Raw genomic sequence first — 23,485 nt, forward strand, 5'->3', positions numbered from 1 at the left:
CTAAAAGTATTTTATTTTAAATATACTTAAGGATCCAAAGTAAATATAATTGCTAAAATATACTTAAGTATCAAAAGTAAAAGCATAAATGATTTTAAATTCTTTATATTAAGCAAAGCAGACGGCACCATTTTCTTGTTTTGAAATGTACGGATAGCCAGGGCCACACTCCAACATTCAGACATTATTACAGATAGCCAGGGGCAGACTCCAACACTCAGACATTATTTACAAAAGATACATTTGTCTTTAGTGAGTCCGCCAGAGCAGAGGCAGTACTGATGACCACGTGTTCTCTTGATAAGTGCGTCAATTTAACAATTTTCCTGTCCTGCTAAGCATTCAAAATGTAACGAGTTCTTTGGTTGCCAGGGAAAATGTATGGAGTAAAAAGTACAATATTTCTATAGGAATGTAGTGAAGTAAAAGTTGTCAAAAATATAAATAGTAAAGTAAAGTACAGATACCCCAAAAAACTACTCATGTACTACTTTAAGGTATTTGTACTTAAGTACTTTTCACCACTGCAATCAACTATGTTCAATTTGATTCACTGGTACTGATTCCTGTACAATTGAATGAAATCTGTTTTACAGATCTACTTGACCCACTGTCTACAATAGGTATTGTGCTATCCAGGGCCCGCATTCATAAAGCGTCTCGAAGTAGTAGTGCTGGCCTAGGATCTGTTTGGTTTTTTAGATCATAAAGAATAAGATCACATAGACAGGAGGACCTGATCCTAGATCAGCAATCCTACTCTGAGACACTTTGTGAATACGGACCCTGAACAGATGAACTGATCATCTGTCCTGTGGTGTTGTGTCTCAGCTGGATAAGAAGGTGCCGAGGTCGCCTCCCCCCAGTGGTGAGGCCATGTTTGCCCCAGTGAGGGATCTGAGGGCGGAGCTGGGCATGGCTCTGTTCGGGGTGGACGTCATCGTCAGCATCGACACACACACCCTCACTATCATCAACATCAGCATCTTCCCAGTCACTGGGCTTTTCCATCTTTCATTTACATTTACGTCATTAACAGACGTTCTTATCCAGAGCGACTTACAGTCATGAAAGTAACTTTATAATGCTGTATATTTGCTTCCATGTTACACTTTCACTCTTGCTCACTCTTACTCAATGTTATGTTCTCTCTCATCATCCATATCTTTCCATCCCCCTCTTCCAGGCTATGAAGGAGTGCCTCAGTTCTTCTCCTCCCTCCTCAGTCACATTGAGTCAGTATTGGATCCCCGGGAACTGGAAGTCCCCCAGGCAACATGTCCTCTTGCTCCCTCAGCCCCCCAGGCTGAACTCTGACGCAGGTTCACTGTTGACCCTTGACCCTGACCTGGCTCATCCTCTCTGATACATCCAGAAAGCCCCTGGAAGTAGGACACCTAATTGACAATGGTTGCCTTTAAATATACTGTATCTCGTAAACTGGGTCTGAGTCACCTCTTCTTGCAGACACATAGGTGCCAGGATTTTGTATGAATAGACAGAGACTGTGATCAGTGAATGAAGACAACCAACCACTACTATTATAGAAGTAACAACGATTGAGAAATATTATACACTGTGCTTTTATTGATTGACATGTAGCATATAAGACACAGTAGGCACAGATGCAGGACTCTGATTGGGCCAGTACAATTACAAATGTTGACTTCCACTAATTTGTCCTTTACATCCCACTTACAATCCACAACCATTTGCTGGTAAAATTCATTTGGTTAATACATTTCTAAATGTTGAAATTGTATACATTCTTGAGTAAATCTCACAACATGTAGTGAGTAGCCTGTTTGACTTCTTACATGGTGTTGATGTGTTTTATATTAGTTTCCTATGAGTCCCAACAGTTACCAGTGTTATATAATTAAGTAATAAGGCCCGAGGGGAAGTGGTATGTGGCCAATGTGCCACGGCTAAGGGCTGTTCTTAAGGACAACGCAACGCAAAGTGCCTGGATACAGCCCTTAGCGGTGGTATGTTGGCCATATACCACAAACCCCCAAGGTGCCTCATTGCTATTATAAACTGGTTAGCAATGTAATTAGAGCAGTAAAAATAAATGTTTTATCATACCGTGGTATATGGTCTGATATACCACGGCTGTCAGCCAATCAGCATTCAGGGCTCAAACCACCCAGTTTATAATTGTAAATTAATGTTAGATAGAAAAGGAGTGTTTATATTTAAAAGTCTATTCATGATGCAGTTTAATGACATAACAAAGCACATTTACAGAAAATCATCATCATTTGTTTTTAATATGTACATTGTTATAGCTTTATAGGTTTTAATAAGCTGACTTCTTATTCTCATTCTTGTATTGCAGTTATTGTTGTTCCTCCACCTATGTTATTAACCATTCAACTGTATAGCACATAATGCACTTATATTGATTAAAAATGTGGGGGAACTGTTTCCTAACATTTCTTATTCCAACATGGTTGTGTAACAGTGGAGATCACAAACTATGAAAACGACGACGATGAATATCAATATCTTACCAACTTAAAAACAACATTTTAGAACAGTCATTGATTATTATGACCAAATACTGGAAATGGCTTTAGTGTAGTCGCTCCTCTCTTTAGAATTCCTTGGCTGGTTAAGATAAGAGTGCAAAGCTGGGAGAAGAGCTGGGGCGCCACCCTGACCATAGAAATATAATTATTAGAACGGACATTCCCATTCATTCCATTTCTATTAGTTTTGACCACCTCGGTGACCCAAACTACAAACAAAAAGAACTAAAGGAACAATCATGCTCATCTTATTATATAACATTATTTTATTTCATTATATTTTGACCCTTGTTCTGTTATAGCATAGGAAATACACTACCGTTCAAAAGTTTGGTGTCACTTAGAAATGCCCTTGTTTTTGAAAGAAAAACAACTTTTTTGTCCATTCAAATAACATCAAATTGATCAGAAATACAGTGTAGACATTGTTAATGTTGTAAATGACTATCGTAGCTGGAAACGGCAGATTTTTTAAATGGAATATCTACATAGGCGTACAGAGGCCCATTATCAGCAACCATCACTCCTGTGTTTCAATGGCACGTTGTGTTAGCTAATCCAAGTTTATCATTTTAAAAGGCTAATTTATCATTAGAAAACCCTTTTGCAATTATGTTAGCGCAGCTGAAAACTGTCGTGATAATTAAAGAAGCAATAAAACTGGCCTTCTTTAGACTAGTTGAGTATCTGGAGCATCAGCATTTGTGGGTTCGATTACAGGCTCAAAATGGCCAGAAACAAAGACCTGTCTCCTGAAACTTGTCAGTCTATTCTTGTTCTGAGAAATGAAGGCTATTCCATGTGAGAAATTGGCAAGAAACTGAAGATCTCACACAACGCTGTGTACTACTCCCTTCACAGAACAGTGCAAACTTGCTCTAACCAGAACAGAAAGAGGAGTGGGAGGCCCCGGTGGGAGGCCCCACAACTGAGCAAGAGGACAAGTACCCTAGAGTGTCTAGTTTGAGAAACAGATGCCTCACAAGTCCTCAACTGGCAGCTTCATTAAATAGTACCAGCAAAACACCAGTCTCATCATCAACAGTGAAGAGGTGACTCCGGGATGCTGGCCTTCTAGGCAGTTGCAAAGAAAAAAACATATCTCAGACTGGCCAATAAAAAGAAAAGATTAAGATGGGCAAAAGAACACAGACACTGGACAGAGGAAGATTGGAATAAAGTATTATGGACAGACAAATCTAAGTTTGAGGTGTTCGGATCACAAAGAAGAACATTTGTGAGACGCAGAAAAAATGAAAAGATGCTGGAGGAGTGCTTGACGCCATCTGTCAAGCATGTTGGAGGCAATGTGATGGTCTGGGGATGCTTTGGTGGTGGTAAAGTGGGAGATTTGTACAGGGTAAAAGGGATCTTGAAAAAGGAAGGCTATCACTCCATTTTGCAAAGCCATGCCATACCCTGTGGACGGTGCTTAATTGGAGCCAATGTCCTCCTACAACAGGACAATGACCCAAAGCATAGTTCCAAACTATGCAAGAACTATTTAGGGAAGAAGCAGGCAGCTGGTATTCTGTCTATAATGGAATGGCCAGCACAGTCACCGGATCTCAACCCTATTGATCTGTTGTGGGAGCAGCTTGACCGTATGGTACTAAGAAGTGCCCATCAAGCCAATCCAACTTGTGGGAGGTGCTTCAGGAAGCATGGGGTGAAATCTCTTCAGATTACCTCAACAAATTGACAACTAGAATGCCAAATGTCTGCAAGGCTGTAATTGCTGCAAATGGATGATTCTTTGACGAAAGCAAAGTTTGAAGGATACAATTATTATTTAAATTAAAAATGATTATTTATAACATTGTCAACATCTTGACTATATTTCCTATTCATTTTGCAACTCATTTCATGTATGTTTTCATGGAAAACAAGGACATTTCTAAGTGACCCCAAACTTGAACGGTAGTGTACATCAATACTAAAGAGGTTTCCGTGGTCACACACCTCTTTCTGAGGGAAGATCTCAGTTGAATACTCCTCACGTCCTCATCTCCTTCTTAAACACCATTGGATGAGAAAGCCAGATGTCCCTCCCCTCTGGTCTTCTCTTACAATGAGTTTTGAAAAGGAGGTGAGGAGAGAGGACGCAAGGATTTTGCAATTAACATTCTCCTGGAGTGTTACCTCAGTTCTTCATTAACAGTCTGCTATTAACAGTGCATTAGCCAGATAGCACAATCCTCGCATTTTGTTGACATACACATGGAAATCAATCATAGGAATCGAAATGTCAATATTACAAATAACAGTGATACATTGCTTACATTAAAAGCCACAGTGACCTTAACAAATCCTACACACTGATTTTTAATTATTGCACAAAATATATACACGAGACATATCATAAAGGAGACCTCTTTCCCACGTATCATGAGATGAAGACTAACTATAGCTTTGCAAGGTTGTAAATCTTGCCTACTAAACAATCTTTGATAATGGCAGCACACAGAAAGACTGACATCTAAAGAACTTGTCATCTCTGAATGCAATATGAGAGTTAGGGGATGGGGAGAAGTGTACCCGTATGCTTGTACTAAAATGCAACTACTTACATCCCATCAAAAGCATTATGATTATACCATGTTACTAAGTATGTTAGTTGTGTGTGTTTCTGTGTGTGATAGCATGAGAGAGAGAGCTGCATTGTGTCATTATCTGTCTGTTTTGTGCTGTCTGTCTGTCTGTCTGTCTGTTTTGTGCTGTTTTGTGATGTCTGTCTGTCTGTCTGTCTGTTTTGTGCTGTTTTGTGATGTCTGTCTGTCTGTTTTGTGCTGTTTTGTGATGTCTGTCTGTCTGTCTGTCTGTTTTGTGCTGTTTTGTGATGTCTGTCTGTCTGTTTTGTGCTGTTTTGTGATGTCTGTCTGTCTGTCTGTCTGTTTTGTGCTGTTTTGTGATGTCTGTCTGTCTGTCTGTCTGTTTTGTGCTGTTTTGTGATGTCTGTCTGTCTGTCTGTCTGTTTTGTGATGTCTGTCTGTCTGTTTTGTGATGTCTGTCTGTCTGTCTGTCTGTCTGTCTGTCTGTCTGTCTGTCTGTCTGTCTGTCTGTCTGTCTGTCTGTCTGTCTGTCTGTCTGTCTGTCTGTCTGTCTGTCTGTCTGTCTGTCTGTCTGTCTGTCTGTCTGTCTGTCTGTCTGTCTGTCTGTCTGTCTGTCTGTCTGTCTGTCTGTCTGTCTGTCTGTCTGTCTGTCTGTCTGTCTGTCTGTCTGTCTGTCTGTCTGTCTGTCTGTCTGTCTGTCTGTCTGTCTGTCTGTCTGTCTGTCTGTCTGTCTGTCTGTCTGTCTGTCTGTCTGTCTGTCTGTCTGTCTGTCTGTCTGTCTGTCTGTCTGTCTGTCTGTCTGTCTGTCTGTCTGTCTGTCTGTCTGTCTGTCTGTCTGTCTGTCTGTCTGTCTGTCTGTCTGTCTGTCTGTCTGTCTGTCTGTCTGTCTGTCTGTCTGTCTGTCTGTCTGTCTGTCTGTCTGTCTGTCTGTCTGTCTGTCTGTCTGTCTGTCTGTCTGTGTGTGTGTGTGTGTGTGTGTGTGTGTGTGTGTGTGTGTGTGTGTGTGTGTGTGTAATTTAGAAATTAACGACTCCTGTGAAGCTCCCGAAGCTCTGCAGCCACTTTTCGCAGCTCTGCCTCAATCTCCAGAAGCTCCTGTAGGCACACAGAACAGGTCAGACAGTGTGTTAGGTGCACACACACACACACACACGCAGACGCACACACACAGAGACATAGTCAATTAACAATTACAATATCAACTTTACAGGCTCAGTTGTGCTAAAACCTGTTGACTCTCGCCCACTTACCGCTCCTTCATCCTCCTCAACATCCTCCTTTTTGTCCTCATCCTCCTCTTCCCAATCCTCATTGTTTTCATCCTCATCTTCCTCATCTGCTTCTTCATCATCGTCGTCATCATCGTCCCTGTTCCTCTCCTTTTCAAACTGACGGGTCGACTCATCACTCGCTTTCTCCATCACTCTCTTCTGCTGAGGCTCCTTAACCTCCTTCTCACTCTCTCTTTCTTTCACCTTCTCCAATTCCTTGTGAATCTCTCCCTCCTTCTGGCTCTCTTTGTCCACTTTCGCCTCATCCCCGGCATTCCCTCTCTTCCTCTCCTCCTCTTCTCGCTCCTCCTCCTCTTGCACACGTTTCATCTTTTTGAGGAGCTCCTCCAGTTCCTCCTGTTTTTCCTCCCTCTCTTTCTCCTTCTCCACATTCTTCATGCTGTCCTGTTCCTCCAGCAGCTCCTTGAGCTCCCGCTCCACCTTCCCTTTCTCCACCAGTAGCTCCACCTCGTTGTTCTTCCTCTCCTCGCTGTGTTTCCTCTCTTCCTTCTCAAGAATATCTAGCTGCTCTTTCTCTCCCTTTTTCTGCTCCTCCTCCTCATCCTTCTTCCTCTCCTCCTCTGCTTCTGACCCACTCTGGAGCTCTTTCTCCTTCACCGACTCGTACCTTTTCTTCTTCAGCTCCTTGAGCAGCTCCTCAAGCTCCCTGTCCTCTTTTTCCTCCTCTCCTATCTTCCTCATCTCCTTTGCGAGGAGCTCCTCCAGCTCTTTGGCGCTCTCTTCCTCATCCCACCTTTTGTCCTCCAGTCTGGGCGCTTCCCTTATCTCCTCATTTGTTCTGTCCTTCATCTCCACCTTCTCCTCCTCCTCTACCCTCTCTGCCTTAGTCTTTTTCTCTCTCAGTTCTTCTTTCTCAGTCTCCTTCTTGTCATTATTCTGCTCCTCCTTCCTCCCCTCTCTGTCCCTCTCTCCCTCAGCCTGGTTCTCCTCATATCGCTCGTTCTCCCTCCCATACTCTCTCTCTTTTTCCCTCTCTGTAAGAATAAAGTACATTTAGGTAGATAGTTACTGTACAATTTAAAGCATATTACAACAAGTACAACAAAACACGTTTATAAAGATTTTATCTTGATTTACATGTTATTTACATGTTTAATTACCTGACTCTAAAACCAACATAGCATAGCAAAGCTATTGCAACAATTAGACTGATTCTGTTAATAAATCAGTATATTTTGACATTCCATATCACTGTGTACCAATTTCTGATCCCAGTCTGTCCCTGGTTACTTCACTAGTAAAGTATTAGCTAATAACCGTAGTCAGACTGACCCTCCTGGGCTAGCTCCTGCAGCTCTCTCAGGAGACCCTGGTGCCTGTTGACAGCATCACCTGCACAACACAACACTGGTTGCTCAACACCGACCATGTCCATCTTATCAAAATACACATAATCATACCTATCTGCCTGAGTGACAGGTGTTTCCGTGAATATTTGTAATGGAAGATTGATTCAATGGATGAAATAATGAACAGCATTATAGTCAAACGTAAAAGGATATTCCTCACGTTAAGTAATGATTCCATCGTCATGATAAACTAAATCAAAGTGTTGACGCATTACAATGTCATAGTGAATACAGGTAGAAAGTGCACTGTGTGACCTAGTGCGTCTGTGCAGCTGAGGGAGGTTATGTCAGATAAGAGATAAGGTAGGCGCTGTCACCTGTTTTCCGTTTGTCACAGCCAGAATGTGGCACACCGCCGTTACTCTTCAGAGAGTCCTGAATACAGTCAGCGACCTGGGAGCACACGCACACAAACACACCCGCACACAAACACACCCGCACACAAACACACCCACACACAAACACACCCACACACAAACACACCCACACAAACACACCCGCACACAAACACACCCACACACAAACACACCCGCACACAAACACACCCACACACAAACACACCCGCACACAAACACACCCACACAAACACACCCGCACACAAACACACCCACACACAAACACACCCACACACAAACACACCCACACAAACACACCCGCACACAAACACACCCACACACAAACACACCCACACACAAACACACCCGCACACAAACACACCCACACACAAACACACCCACACACAAACACACCCACACACAAACACACACGCACACAAACACACCCACACACAAACACACCCACACACAAACACACCCGCACACAAACACACCCGCACACAAACACACCCACACACAAACACACCCACACACAAACACACCCACACACAAACACACCCACACACAAACACACCCACACACAAACACACAGAGGACAGTCAGACACAGTCAATTAGCTATTGCAGCATCAATATCAATAACCACAATATGTTAAAAGTGTTATAATACACTCATAAAAAAATCAGAGCGATAACACAAATGCTTTGTCTCTGACCTTTCCAACCTGTAGAGAGGAGGATAGAGGAAGGCATCCCACTAGAGAGAGAGAGAAATAAATGTAGTCTTTCCAAATAATTGCATATTTTGCCAACAATAACACACCAACTGATTAATGGTCTGCTGAATGTTCGTTTTTTTCTCTTGCTTTGTTTGCTCTTTTACATATTAAGTCTATCTCTGATAAGATACCCAGGAAAGGGCTGACAATAGCCCATATTAATATATGTAGCCTTAGAAATAAGGTTCATAGGCCTCCCGGGTGGCGCAGTGGTCTAGGGCACTGCATCGCAGTGCTAACTGCGCCACCAGAGTCTCTGGGTTCGCGCCCAGGCTCTGTCGCAGCCGGCCGCGACCGGGAGGTCCGTGGGGTGACGCACAATTGGCATAACGTCGTCCAGGGTAGGGAGGGTTTGGCCGGTAGGGATATCCTTGTCTCATCGCGCTCCAGCGACTCCTGTGGCGGGCCGGGCGCAGTGCGCGCCAACCAAGGGGGCCAGGTACACGGTGTTTCCTCCGACACATTGGTGCGGCTGGCTTCCGGGTTGGAGGCGCGCTGTGTTAAGAAGCAGTACGGCTGGTTGGGTTGTGCTACGGAGGACGCATGGCTTTCGACCTTCGTCTCTCCCGAGCCCGTACGGGAGTTGTAGCGATGAGACAAGGTAGTAATTACTAGCGATTGGATACCACGAAAATGGGGCTAAAAAAAAAAAAAAAAAGAAAGTTCATGAAATCATTAACTTGCTCACATCAGATAACGTTCACATACTGTATAAGCGCATACAGCCATTTCTGAGACTCAATTAGATCATTATTTTGATGATACAGCAGTAGGAATATGAAGATATAACATCTATAGAAGAGGCAGGAATGCTTATGGGGGAGGTGTTTCTGTATATATTCAGAGCCATATCCCTGTAATGCTTAGAGAAGATCTCATGTCAAGTGTTATTGAAGTGTTGTGGTTGCAGGTTCACCTGCCTAATCTAAAGCATATTCTTTTGGGGTGTTGCTATAGGCCACCAAGTGCTAACAGTCAGTCTCTAGAAAATGTGTATGAAATGCTTGATAGTGTATGTGATGTAAACAGAGAGATCTACTTTCTTTGGGACATGAATATTGTCTGGTTTTCATCAAGCTGTCTGCTCAAGAGGAAGCTTCTGACTGTAACCAGTGCCTGAAATCTGGTTCAGGTTATTAATCAACCTACCAGGGAGTTTTACAAACACTACAGGAACAACATCATCCACATGTATGGATCACATTTTTACTAATACTGTAGAACTTCGTTCTAAAGCTGTATCCGTACCTATTGGATGCAGGGATGATAATATAGTGGCTATATCCAGGAAAGACAAAGTTACAAAGAGCTGGGACTAAAATAGTGTATAAGAGATCATACAAAAGATTGTGCTATGACTCTTATGTGGATGATGTTAAAAATATTTATTGGGCTGATGTGATTAATAAGGAGCATCCTGTACTTAATGAATTTATGAAATTGATTCTTCCAATTATTGATAAACGTGCACCTGTTAAGAAACTGACTGTTAGAATTGTTAAGGCTCCATGGTTTGATGAGGAATTGAAAAACTGTATGGTTGAAAGAGTTGGGGCAAAATGGGTGACTAATAAGTCTGGCTTCACATCTGACAGTATTCATGCATAAAAAGAAAAGCATTGTAAGTTTGAAAGTTAGTGTGGGAGAGGTGGAACAATAATTGTTATCATTCAATAATGACAAACCTCCTGGCATTGACAATTTATACAGATGGAAAGCTACTGAGGATGGTTGCTGACTCTATAGCGACTCCTATCCGTCATATCTTTAATCTGAGCCTAGAGGAAAGTGTTTGACCTCAGGCCTGGATGGAAGCAGTAGTCATTCCACTACCCAATAGTGGTAAAGCTGCCTTTACTGTTTCAAATATCCGACCTATCAGCTTGCTGCCCAGCCTGGTCTCATAGACTAGACATAACATAATAACTGTAAATCCAGGACACTCAAATGAGTAGGATATGTTACGTTTGGTATGGTCACATAAGATAGATGGTTACTTAAGTAGGGTGGCTGGTTGCGAGTTCAAATCTCATCATGGACAACTTTTGCATTTTAGCTAATTAGCAACTTTCTACCACTTTTTAGCTACTTTGCAACTACTTAGCATGTTAGCTAACGCTTCCACCAAACGCTAACCCTTCCCCTAACCCTAACCTTAACCCTTTAACTTAACTCCTAAACTTATCCCTACCGCTAGCCTAGCTAATATTAGCCACCTAGCTAGAATTCGTAACATATCATACATTGAGCAAATTTGTAACAATGTATATTTTGCAAATTTGTAACCTATTGTACATTTTGCAAATTCGTAACAGCACTTGCTTCCATTCAGCCACAAGAGCATTAGTGAGGTCGAGCACTGATGTTGGCCGATTTGGCCTGGCTCTCAGTTTGCGTTCCAATTGATCCCAAACGTGTTTGATGGGGTTGAGGTCAGGGCTCTGCGGACCTCGCTTTGTGCACGGGGCATTGTCATGCTGAAACAGGTGAGGGCCTTCCCCAAACTGTTACCACAAAGTTGGAACCACAGAATCGTCTAGAATGTAATTGTATGCTGTATCGTTAACATTTCCCTTCACTGGAACCAATGTGCCTAGCTCGAACCATGAAAAACAGCTCCAGACCATTCCTCCAACAAACTTTACAGTTGGCACTGTGCATTGGGTCAGGTAGCGTTCTCCTGCCATCCTCCAAACCCAGATTAGTCTGTCAGATTGCCAGATGGTGAAGTGTGATTCATCACTCCAGATAACATGTTTCCACTGCCCCAGAGTCAAATGGGGAGCTTTACATCACTCCAGCCGACACTTGGCATTGCGCATGGTGATCTTAGGCTTGTATGCGGCTGCTCGGCCATGGAAACCAATTTGATGAAGCTCCCGACAAACAGTTATTGTGCTGTTGTTGCTTCCAGAGGCAGTTTGGAACTCATTAGTGAGTGTTGCAACCAAGGACAGACGATTTTCACGCACTACGGGCTTCAGCACTAGGCGGTCCCCTTCTGTGAGCTTATGTGGCCTACCACTTCACGGCTGAGCTGTTGTGGTTCCTAGACGTTTCCAATTCACAATCACAGCACTTACAGTTGACCGGGGAAGCTATAGCAGGGCAGAAATTTGACAAACTGACTTGTTGGAAAGGTGGTATCCTATGACAGATACACGTTGAAAGTCACTGAGCTCTTTAGTAAGGTCATTCTACTGCCAATGTTTGTCCATGGAGATTGCATAGCTGTGTGCTCAATTGTATACACCTGTCAGCAACAGCTGTGGTTGAAATAGTTGAATCCACTAATTTGAAGGGGTGTCCACATACCTTTGTATTGTATATATTGTATATTGTATATATTGTATATATACACCAAATGGCTATTGCTGTAAAGAGACTACAATGAAAAGCCTCCAATCTGTCTTTTAGTTATCAAAATGATTAATTGAGCAAACAGTAGCCTATCTTAATGGCACCAGTGGAGAACATCGGCCATATCCCTGGTGAGTGTGCATATTCACCGTCTTTATCATTGGGTCAGTGCCACTTTTGTTTGTTTTTGAACAGTAATTTCCTCCTCTAGGTTAGATGGACGTCACATTGTGTCTCCCCTTTTCGTAGGCCGATTATATGGATCAGATAACATCGTTTTTATTGATCTGTTTGTCAGTGTCAGCAGAGAATTTTTGGAGCAAAAAACTAAATGTGTGTGCAGACTTCGGTGTCCCGTACCTGTAAGAAATTAAATCTACTTTCACCCCTGGTGGCCAGTGATAAACTGATCCTGAACATCTCTAAATCTAAAAGCATTGTATTTGGTACAAATCAATCCCTAAGTTATAGACCTCAGCTGAATCTGGTAATGAATGGTGTGGCTGTTAAACAAGTTGAGGAGACAAAATTATTTGGTGTTACCTTAGATTGTAAACTATCATAGTCAAAACATATAGATTCAATGGTTGTAAAGATGAGGAGAGGTCTGTCCGTAATAAAGAAATGCTCTGCTTTTTTAACATCACACTCCACAAAGCAAGTCCTGCAGGCTCTAGTTTTATCTTATCTTGATTGTTGTGATATGGTCAAGTGCTGTAAAGGGCTGTAAAGAAAGACCTAGTTGGGCTGCAGATGGTCCAGAACAGAGCAGCACATCTTGCTCTTCATTGTAATCAGAGGGCTGATATTAATACTATACATGCCAGTCTGTCTTGGATAAGAGTTGAGGAAAGACTGACTGCATCACTCCTTGTTTTAAAAGAAACATTAATATGTTGGAAATACCAAATACCAAATACCAAATAGTTTGCATAGTGAACTTCCACACAGCGCTGGCACACACACTTACCCCACCAGACATGCCACCAGGGGTCTTTTCACAGTCCCCAGGTCCAGAACAAATTCAAGGAAACATACAGTATTATACAGAGTCATGAGTGCATGGAACTCCCTTCCATCTCATTCAGAGCAAGTGAACAGCACACCTGGTTTCAAAAAACAAATAAAGCAACACCTCACAGCACAACTCCTCTCCCCATGTGACCTACTTGTTGTGTGTATGTATTGACATGTATGTGTAACTGATAGACTCACACACTACATGTTCATGTTTTTAAATGTACAGTTGAAGTCGGAAGTTTACATACACTTAGATCGGAGTCATTAAAACTCGTTTTTCAACCACTCCACAAATTTCTTGTTAACAAACTATAGTTTTGGAAAGTCAGTTAGGACATGTACTTTGTGCATGACACAAGTCATTTTTCCAACAACTGTTTACAGACAGATTATTTAACTTATAGTTCACTGTATCACAATTCCAGTGGGTCAGAAGTTTACATACAATAAGTTGACTGTGCCTTTAAACAGCTTGGAAAATTCCAGAAAATGACTTTATGGCTTCAGAAGCTTCTGATAGGCTAATTGACATCATTTGACTCAATTGGAGGTGTACCTGTGGATATACTATTCAAGGCCTACCTTCAAACTCAGTGACTCTTTGCTTGACATCATGGGAAAATCAAAAGAACTCAGCCAAGACCTCCACAAGTCTGGTTCATCCTTGGGAGCAATTTCCAAAGGCCTGAAGGTACCACGTTCATCTGTACAAACAATAGTACGCAAGTATAAACACCATGGGACCATGCAGCCGTCATACCGCTCAGGAAGGAGACGCGTTCTGTCTCCTAGAGATGAACGTACTTTGGTGCAAAAAGTGCAAATCAATCCCAGAACAACAGCAAAGGACCGTGTGAAGATGCTGGAGGAAACAGGTACAAAAGTATTTATATCCACAGTAAAACGAGTCCTATATCGACATGACCTGAAAGGCCGCTCAGCAAGGAAGAAGCCACTGCTCCAAAACCGCCATAAAAAAGCCAGACTACGGTTTGCAACTGTACATGAGGACAAAAATCGTACTTTTTGGAGAAATGTTCTCTGGTCTGATGAAACAGAAATAGAACTGTTTGGCCATAATGACCATTGTTATGTTTGGAGGAAAAAGGGATAGGCTTGCAAGCCGAAGAACACCATCCCAACTGTGAAGCACGGGGGTGGCAGCATCATGTTGTGGGGGTGCATTGCTGCAGGAGGGACTGGTGCACTTCACAAAATAGATGGCATCATGAGGAAGGGATAATTATGTGGATATATTGAAGCAACATCTCAAGATATCAGTCAGGAAGTTAAAGCTTGGTCGCAAATGGGTCTTCCAAGTGGACAATGACCCCAAGCATACTTCCAAAGTTGAGGTAAAATGGCTCAAAGACAACAAAGTCACAAAGCCCTGACCTCAATCCTATAGAAAATTTGTGGGTAGAACTGAAAAAGTGTGTGCAAGCAAGGAGGCCTACAAACCTGACTCAGTTGCACCAATTGTCAGGAGGAATGGGCCAAAATTCACCCAACTTAGTGAGGGAAGGTTGTGGAAGGCTACCCGAAACGTTTGGCCCAAGTTAAACAATTTAAAGGCAATGCTACCAAATACTAATTGAGTATATGTAAACTTCTGACCCCCTGGGAATGTGATGAAAGAAATACAAGCTGAAATAAATAATTTTCTTGTCACGTCCTGACCATAGAAAGCCTGTATTTTCTCTGGTAGAGTAGGTCAGGGCGTGACTAGGGGTGTTTAGTCTAGTTTATTATTTTCTATGTAGGGTTCTAGGTTTATTTTCTATGTTGGTGTTTGTGTATGATTCCCAATTAGAGGCAGTTGGTAATCGTTGTCTCTAATTGTGGATCATACTTAAGTTGCATTTTTTTCCACCTGTGGATTATGGGATATTGTTTGTTTAGTTGCCTGTTCCCATTGCATTGTCATCACAGTTCGTTTATTCTTTATTTTGTTTTGTATTTGTTTAAGTTTCACTTTAATTCAAATATGTGGAACTCGAAGTATGCTGCGCCTTGGTCCGACCATGAGTATTACGAAAATCGTGACATCTCTATTATTCTGACATTTCATATTCTTAAAATAAAGTGGTGATCCTAACTGACCTAAAACAGGGATTTTTTACTGGGATTAAATGTCAGGAATTGTGAAAAACTGAGTTTAAATGTATTTGGCTAAGGTGTATGTAAACTCCCGACTTCAACTGTATACATAGTGAGGTGATTGAACATTGCCAGGAAATAAAAAGAAAGTCATTGAATTGTTTGGCCTAAAAGTAGCCGGATCTATTTTTAAGGCCAAGACAGTCACATGCCAAGCAGCTAACAGGACAGAAAAGGACCTTGTAATCCTCCCTCAAGGAGGAAGTGGAAATCTCCATGTTATTAGTTCACAGCCTCACAGGGAGTCCAATGAATTGTACACAAGCGCTAAACGACTGAGTCACTGAACCCCTGACATATCTCATTAAAGCCACTGCCTTCTCTGTGTCAATAAAGCTTTCCCGTGGTGCGTCAATCAATTGGTCATTGATAATGGAGGTCAATTGTAACGGGGGCTGTTAGTTGTGTGGGAGAGTGTTTCTTCCTAAACTGGGACACAGATCCTTTAAAGCTGCAATCCCATGTTGATTGGCTTGGCAGGCCTCCAATCACCCGCTGTATACCAAAGGCAATTGGCAAGGAGATTTGGGTCTGTATGTTCACACACACATAGGTGACTTTAACACCTCTACACAGTGCGCACAGAGCATTAGCCTTAAGCTCAGTTATATTTTCATATAACACTTTTTTAATACATGTACAGCCTACCCTCCCGTTCTCACAACATTACATCCATACATCTTTACTCCCAAAACACTGATACAAAACTGCTCACATCAAACAATGGTCATCGGGTCAATACTTGGATATTCAAACAGGACATGGTTGTAAAAGATTTAGGTTAAACAGTTACATGAGCGCACGTGCACTGTTTTCGTCACCTGTCGTGCGCGACAACATAATTCATATTTAGGTTGATGTAGAAATACACTTGATTTATGTCATTTTTACATAAGAGTATATCCAATACACACACATGCGATAACAATCAATATGTAGGCAATCACAGGGAAAACCTACCTCGCTTTCTGGATAGGCTACGGACAGATTTATCGTTACTGACCAACGGGATAAGGTGCGCTCTAAACAAATTATGTAATAAGTCGCTCTTGATCCTAAATCTTAAAAGCGAAGATATATCCTACCAATTTACCTTTTTGTACTTTTGTCATTTTGGTTGAATTGTCGCACAATCCATTCTCCCCTCCGTTTTATTTATAGGCTATATTATCAAAATATAAACATGCTCTAAATAGCAGAAACATTCCGCTTAACTGCAATCAATAACCTACAATCACACGTTTTAGCTAATGTCCCAAGCAAAGCTATAACTAAAATGCCTATAGGCTGTTAGAACAGGCAAGCTATGATCTTGGCTAACATACGCGTTATCTAACACTGGATACGCTCATACACTGATTGATCAGCAGCCTCACAAATGAATCCCTGATTTTCCTTACCTCCACTGAAGGTCCAAAGCAACGCCGTGAAAATAAGAACTCCCATAGGATCTGAATATAAAGGCCTTAAAGAATAGGAAATAACCTTGAAATAATAATGCGTCGACCTCATTATCAAGTCGAGCGAGGACCCGCTGAGGAGGAGCTGAGGCGCGTGTGCTTGGCTCAAAGGGCCAGGTGATGCAGGACAGGTCTGAAGGATGATGCCCCGTCAAGGAGTAACAACTAACGCAGTGATAACGAGAGGATTGCTAGCACCAAGCTGTTGACCACATCTGACCGGAGGTAACGCCAATTCTCTGGTGTTCAATCTCATGGCTCAGCAGCAGATTTGTATTACAACACATAACCTGCCATGCTGTTGGCATTTAGGCTTTACGTGAAGAGGGGGACGGGAGACACATTTGTTTTATTTTAACAAGGAGTGTACATTTCAATTATGTGTTATTATAACTGGGTGGTTCGAGCCCTGAATGCTGATTGGCTGACAGCCATGGTATATCAGACCATATACCAGGGTATGATAAAACATTTGTTTTTACTGCTCTAATTAAGTTGGTAACCAGTTTATAATAGCAATAAGGCACATTGGGGATTTGTGATATATGGCCAATATACCATGGCTAAGGGCTGTGTCCAGGCACTCCGCTTCGCATCATGCATATACACCTCCTCATGCCTTATTGTTTAATTATAGGAGTATCTAGCACAATTAATTACACATTTAGAGTTGATGACATGTAATGCCCAGCCTAATGGGCACAGCATTTTGTCCACAAAATGTGTTTTGTGTTTCTGACTATTGGAAAGGGGAACATTATACCTCTGGGCTTCATTACCAATTCTATTCTAATCCATTTCCCAGCATTAAGGATAGGAACGCAGTCATTACAGCAATGTTTTGTGCCTCTATACTCAGTAATTCCAGTGTGCTAGTACTTCCAGGCAGTGGACATGAAGGACCCTGTGTTCCCTCTCCTGAATGATACGCTTCTGACAGAGCAAGCACTGCACCTATGTGGGGCATAAACAGGGGTCCAATGAATAAAACCACCAGATCTGAAATACTTATTTGCCATAATATGTTGTTTTTGAGTATATTTACATATAAAAGCGTCTAGATTTGAGCGGAACTGTGTTCTCTGAAAGTAGCCTACTGTGTGGTTGCAGATCCTGAATTGTTTTTAATGATCAACATGAGTTGTGAGAAAATGACATTTTTGTTTAATTTAATACCATTGAATTTTTTTGCAGACAAAAACAGGACAGTTTATGATACAGTGTCATCGTGACACACATTCACAAACAGTATGACATGAATATATTTACATGGCAGAGCAACACAGAATAAGTAAACATGCAGATGGAAAAGGCTTTAGTTCTCCTGATGTAAGTGTGTTGGTGCATGATGTCATCTGGGCTTTGGGACAGGGCGGGGCATGCGATTGGGCTGGTTTGGTCCGATGTATTTCAAAGGAATGTATTTGGGCTTTTCAATCACCTCCAACCCCAGGAAGGGCTGCAAGGCACGAGGCACTAACACTGTCCCTTCCTGAAAATGGACATGTGAGTGAGATATAGAGAGCAGCATGTTATCAGAGACACTTGTTTTCATGATGGGTGAATGTATTCATCAATAGTATTGGTGATACAGTCGGCGTTCTCTCTTACCTTGGTCTGATGAGTCTCCAGTATAGCAATGATAGTACGGGGAATAGCACACGCTGTGGCATTCACCTAGACCAGAACACAAAGAATTAGACATTTTCTAATTAGAAAAAACTTAAATGGTTCATCTGTTCTTGTATTACATTTAGTGCATCAGAAATACTGAATCTCACAACATACAGAATATCCCCCTTCTTGGTCTCACCGTATGAGCATAGTGTAGGCTACCATCCTCCCCCTCATATAGGATATTGAGGCGTCTGCTTTGGTAGTCTGTACAGTTAGACCCACTGGAGATCTAAAACAAGCCAATGGAGAAACAAAAACATCAAGCCTGGATAACAAAACCGACCCCAATGCTCTGACAAAGCAATAATGAGAAATTATTTTCGAACAAAAACAATATTCATCCAGGATATGATTAACCAATCATAGTTGTGCTATCACTCCCACCTCGCCATAGCTGTCCCTCCCTGGCATCCAGGCCTCAATGTCGTACTTCCTGTGTGCTGGGCGACCTAGCTCCTGGGTGGGCATGTCCAGTACTCTACAGGTAGAGAGAATGCAGCGGTTACAGAAACACTCTTGCTAGGGTTTAATGAGTAAAGTCAATACTGTGTGTGAGTATTTGCACAAATAATACACTTATATGTAAATATATGGCTATGGTGTATACAAATGGCAAAATACACTTTAGTGTATGACTCAAAGCATAAGAAATGCATCTATCCAGCCACATTGAGTGTATGCAGAGAGCCAGAGAGGAGCACTGACCTATAGTGGAGCTCCAGGGAGGAGAAGATCTCCTTCTGCAGGGACAGGAACTCCTCCAGCATCTGAGAGCTCTCCTCCCCAGTCTCATCTGCAGTCACACCAAACATCTCCACCTGGACAGACACACGAGCAGAGGATGAGAACACAAGGGTACTTTAACACCATGCATCAAATATGGCAGACAACATGGTCCTTGGTTAATTCTATAAGATTTGGCTTTGTTTCCTATTACCTTGTTGAAGTGATGTACTCTGTAAAGGCCCCAAGTCTCTCTGCCTGTGTCCGTCTCAGCCCTGTAACATGTGCTACTGCACACAGACCTACAATGGAAAAACCAGTCCATTCAGCTCTAATAAAAATGTATATGTTACACTGGATTGTCAGCAAACCAAACGTACAGTATTACAAATAAAGTGCCTCACCTGACAGGAAGGTCCTTCCAGTTAACAGCATGGTCCATAAAATAACCTAGAAGAGAAAAGGACACTTTCTGGTTACAGCAACAACAGCACACTAGTATATCACTAATAATCATTAAGGTTTTTCCATGGCCTGTCCATTCTCACCCACACAGATGACCTCACCCCACGACCTCCCCATCACAGCCTAACTCATACATGGCCTCACCTGCTATGCCCACCTCCCCTGTGCCAGCCAGGTTGAGGTCAGGGAAGCAGGCGGGGTCCAGAGAGTACACCTGAGACCTGTGGGCATGGGGCTGCATTCCACAACCCTCCTGTATGTATGAGAGAGGAAGACAGAGAGAGTGAGAGAGTCTCCGGAGAAAGAAAGAGAGAACATGTCAGTTTGGAGAAATGTTACTTGTGAAAACTGGCACACAACTAGGTACACACATCGCACCTTAATCTCTGAATGCGTTAATCTCTTTTTCCAGTTTGAATATTGTTATGCTTTCATGTCTGCTGTGCATACTGTAGCGTAAATGAAGGATAGAGTCAGATACTCACAAATACAGCCCCCTTCAGCATGTCTGGCACAACCATAGGTATAAACCCCTGAGAGAGAAGGAAAAAAACTGACTTGCTTTCAAAGTAGGGAGACATGTATTTATTCATCACTGCTACAGTTGTTATGATATATATATATAGTGCCATTTCTATAGTTTTTTTATTATCATTTTCATCATTTTATTTCACTTAGTCCTGCATGCGGGAGCTCGAAACGTAAGATTTTCACTGTACCCTGCAATCACACCTGCAACCTTGTACATGTGACTTAAACACTCAGAATCTGAAATGATAATCACACATTTTGCAGATATATTCATCTATTCTCCCTAATAACACAGTCGAACAAAGGGTATCTTACACACCCGCTGCTGCAGTGTTTCCAGGGCGAAGTTCTGTAGAGCAGACTGGAGTCTGGCCCCCGCTCCCCTTAGATAGTATGACCTATGACCTGAGACATGGGCAAGACGCCTGCAGAGAGAAGATCGGAGTAAACCACATGATTTAACCTTTATTTAACTAGGTAAGTCAGTTAAGAACAAATTCTTATTTACAATCACGGCCTACCGGGGAACAGTGGGTTAACTGCCTTGTTCAAGGGCAGAACAAAATATTTTTACATTGTCAGCTCGGGGATTCGATCCAGCAACATTTACGGTTACTGGCTCAACGCTCTAACCTCTAGGAATATTTTAGATGACTAAAGTTCATATTTAATTTAGACAATGTTATGCATATTTGGAGTTTCTGTAATACACATGATTTCCAGTCTTCTATTTGTTACACTGAAGGTGCAGGTTGATGGTCACTAAACTTGAAGCTAAATGTTCTGAATTACTTGATACTGATTGATGACGTGAGACTGGAGATACAAGGACCGAGGACGCTGATTATTATTGTATTCTGTGAAACAGTGCGATTCTGTAGCAGCTGACAAAGTCACTGCCTTTTGTTTTGACCTCCTAAAAGCCTCTCAGGCTGGTGTTTACAGACCAGTTGTCTGCTGATGAGGATATAAGGACCTTCTCAGTGCAGGCCAGTTAGACATTTTCTCTGCTTCTGTGCTGGAGGTGTCTCCCTGCTGCAACTTGTAATAAACCGGATAGATTTTTTATTGACTTTACCAACGACTGCTCTCCTTTTTGTTCCCCTGGAAATTACAGAGGGTGAGAGTTGGTAATTAAGTAAAAAAAATATATGTATATATATAAAGACAAGACATTAATCTCAAGGGGAAATTAGAAACAAAAGATTGCTAATTTGAAAATCTAGCAAAGACCCTGGTCATCTGCTGTAGAAAAAAAAATATCTAGACAAAGAAACAACTCATACAATATTAAGCACCCATTTACTAATGACAAGCCCTAGGCTACATTTTGTTAACAACAATACCAGAGGATAACGCTGGTGAGCCCCTGTTGTTTGGCTGCACTGTTGATGAGGTTAAGTTATGTGTTCACCGGTACGCCTTTGCCAAGAATACTGGGACTGAAGGATCAACTGATCAAAATGAACAGAGAGATAGTATTGAGGAACAACGAGAGAGAGAGAGAGAGAGAGCGAGAGAAGAATTGTTGATATAAAGAGAAAGACATGAAGAGAAAAAAAGATGATAAACAGTGAGGAGAGAGAGTAAGCAGAGTGACATGAAGAGACAGGGGTATAGAGAGAGCGACACGAGGAAGAGAGAACAAAAGCCAGAGAGCAGACCAGTGTGCCTAACCTCTGTCTGATAAGACCAAGCTCCTCCCCGATCTCTAGGTGTCTCCTGGGTTTGAAGTCAAACTCTGATGAAAAAGGTCAGAGACAACTGCATATCAAATACTGCCCTACTTTGTACGTCGATGAGATCATGAGGACAGCATGTAATTGTATTGTTCCGCCTCCTCACCTGGCTTCTGTCCAACTAGCTCCACCACTCTCGCTTGGCTCTCATCTCCAATTGGCTGAAAGAGGGAGATGGGGGGGGGGTTGAAAATTAAACTAGTTCCAAACTATAGATTTTTTCAGATATGCAAAAAAATGTCTTCCAATAGTTGAAAGTCTGTCTCTGCATAGGTCTCTCTCAGAATGATTCTCTAACAACATATATTTGCCTCACACCCGTGTGTGTGTGTGTGTGTGTGTGTGTGTGTGTGTGTGTGTGTGTGTGTGTGTGTGTGTGTGTGTGTGTGTGTGTGTGTGTGTGTGTGTGTGTGTGTGTGTGTGTGTGTGTGTGTTCTCACCACATCGGGGTGTGTGGTGTTGGGCAGCCTCAGGGCTCGGCCATAGTGCTCCTCCTCCAGCTCACTCTCTCGGGGGTAAAGCTGGCTCAGCCGATGACGGATCTCCCGACCCTCCTTCGTAGCCTCCTTGAACTCAGGAATCTGAACAAAATAAGGAGCTACTTACTCCAAAAGGGTATTCTCTCTGTTCAGCCTTGATGTTAAGTGCAAATAACATAAGGCCACAGCAGGCAAGGCAGAACTTACATTAGACAGGGCTTTCTTGTCATTCTGATCCTATGAAGAAAAGGGAAATGTTTATCACAATAATTCCACAAAATAATCTCATCATAACATGATTTTTTTTTTGAAGCACAGGTATTGGTATCATTGCCAACATATCAACTGACCACAAGAGCCCGAACTCTATGACTGATCACTTTCTTCTGCGTCTCCAGCTGTGAGATTTCCTTTCGCACTGCCTCAAGTTGCTGCCAAACACACACCTGCAGCACACACTTACATCAGAAACACACCCCTAAAATAGGCCAATAGAGATCAGGCAATGTGCTTGATACTAATGCAGTAGGCTACATCGCCTGCATGTACTTCAAGGCAAATGACACACAGCATATGAAAGCACAGAGGCAATCTCTCTTGCACATCAAATACACTTTAATGACTTGATGGTCAAGAGAGCATGCAAAGTGCATGTGACTAGGCTACATCTACAGTATTCAACATGGTGTGGTGAGATGGTATATACAGAAAAGCTTACGATCTCCCTGACATCTGCTCCCCGTAGGTCCCCTTTCCGAGTCTCCACATTGGCAATGACTTTGTCAGTCTCCTCGCACACAAGTCGCATGTCCAAGTCTGGCTTGTCACTGTAGCCATCGCGGACATGTTCGTACAGACTACTTCGCACCTCATGTGTGGAGCGGCTGGGGGTAAATACGTTTGTCCCCTGCCTTGTAAAGTGTCTTGAAACAGGTTTTAAGACATTCAATGTGCCAAGCCGAACAGCAATGCTAATGCAAGTCGCCATGTTTCAATGCGGAAGTAGGTTGGTACATAGAGGCGGAACCAAA

The 23,485-nt window shown here is 42.3% G+C and overlaps 2 protein-coding genes across 4 annotated transcripts; both read right to left on the reverse strand.

Moving 5' to 3' along the window:
- Window positions 1-1,567: 1,567 nt before the first annotated feature.
- LOC129832242 (golgin subfamily A member 6-like protein 1) lies at window positions 1,568-17,209 on the reverse strand. Of its 3 annotated transcripts, none has more exons than XM_055896167.1 (7): window positions 16,781-17,209; window positions 8,778-8,818; window positions 8,045-8,120; window positions 7,636-7,710; window positions 6,337-7,352; window positions 6,115-6,181; window positions 1,568-2,661 (listed from the first exon to the last, which is right to left on the reverse strand). In XM_055896167.1, exons 1-7 carry the CDS (start codon window positions 16,890-16,892, stop codon window positions 2,618-2,620), a joined length of 1,431 nt encoding a protein of 476 aa, XP_055752142.1. In that variant the 5' UTR covers window positions 16,893-17,209; the 3' UTR covers window positions 1,568-2,617. The 3 variants fall into 3 exon arrangements, with proteins under 3 accessions (XP_055752142.1, XP_055752143.1, XP_055752144.1); XM_055896168.1 differs by having other exon boundaries at window positions 7,651-7,710; window positions 16,781-17,196; XM_055896169.1 differs by lacking the exon at window positions 16,781-17,209 and adding an exon at window positions 16,474-16,742.
- A 772-nt stretch (window positions 17,210-17,981) lies between these two features.
- Window positions 17,982-23,470, reverse strand: sars2 (seryl-tRNA synthetase 2, mitochondrial). Its single transcript, XM_055896165.1, has 16 exons — window positions 23,173-23,470; window positions 22,805-22,900; window positions 22,662-22,691; window positions 22,416-22,556; window positions 22,082-22,136; window positions 21,914-21,977; window positions 20,556-20,661; window positions 20,191-20,238; window positions 19,850-19,958; window positions 19,645-19,690; window positions 19,455-19,542; window positions 19,223-19,335; window positions 18,902-18,995; window positions 18,654-18,746; window positions 18,452-18,517; window positions 17,982-18,332 (listed from the first exon to the last, which is right to left on the reverse strand). The coding sequence occupies exons 1-16, from the start codon at window positions 23,440-23,442 to the stop codon at window positions 18,192-18,194; spliced, it is 1,560 nt and encodes a 519-aa protein (XP_055752140.1). The 5' UTR covers window positions 23,443-23,470; the 3' UTR covers window positions 17,982-18,191.
- Window positions 23,471-23,485: the final 15 nt, after the last annotated feature.

This window comes from Salvelinus fontinalis, chromosome 33, assembly GCF_029448725.1.
Source record: "Salvelinus fontinalis isolate EN_2023a chromosome 33, ASM2944872v1, whole genome shotgun sequence".
Taxonomy (NCBI): Eukaryota; Metazoa; Chordata; class Actinopteri; order Salmoniformes; family Salmonidae; genus Salvelinus; species Salvelinus fontinalis.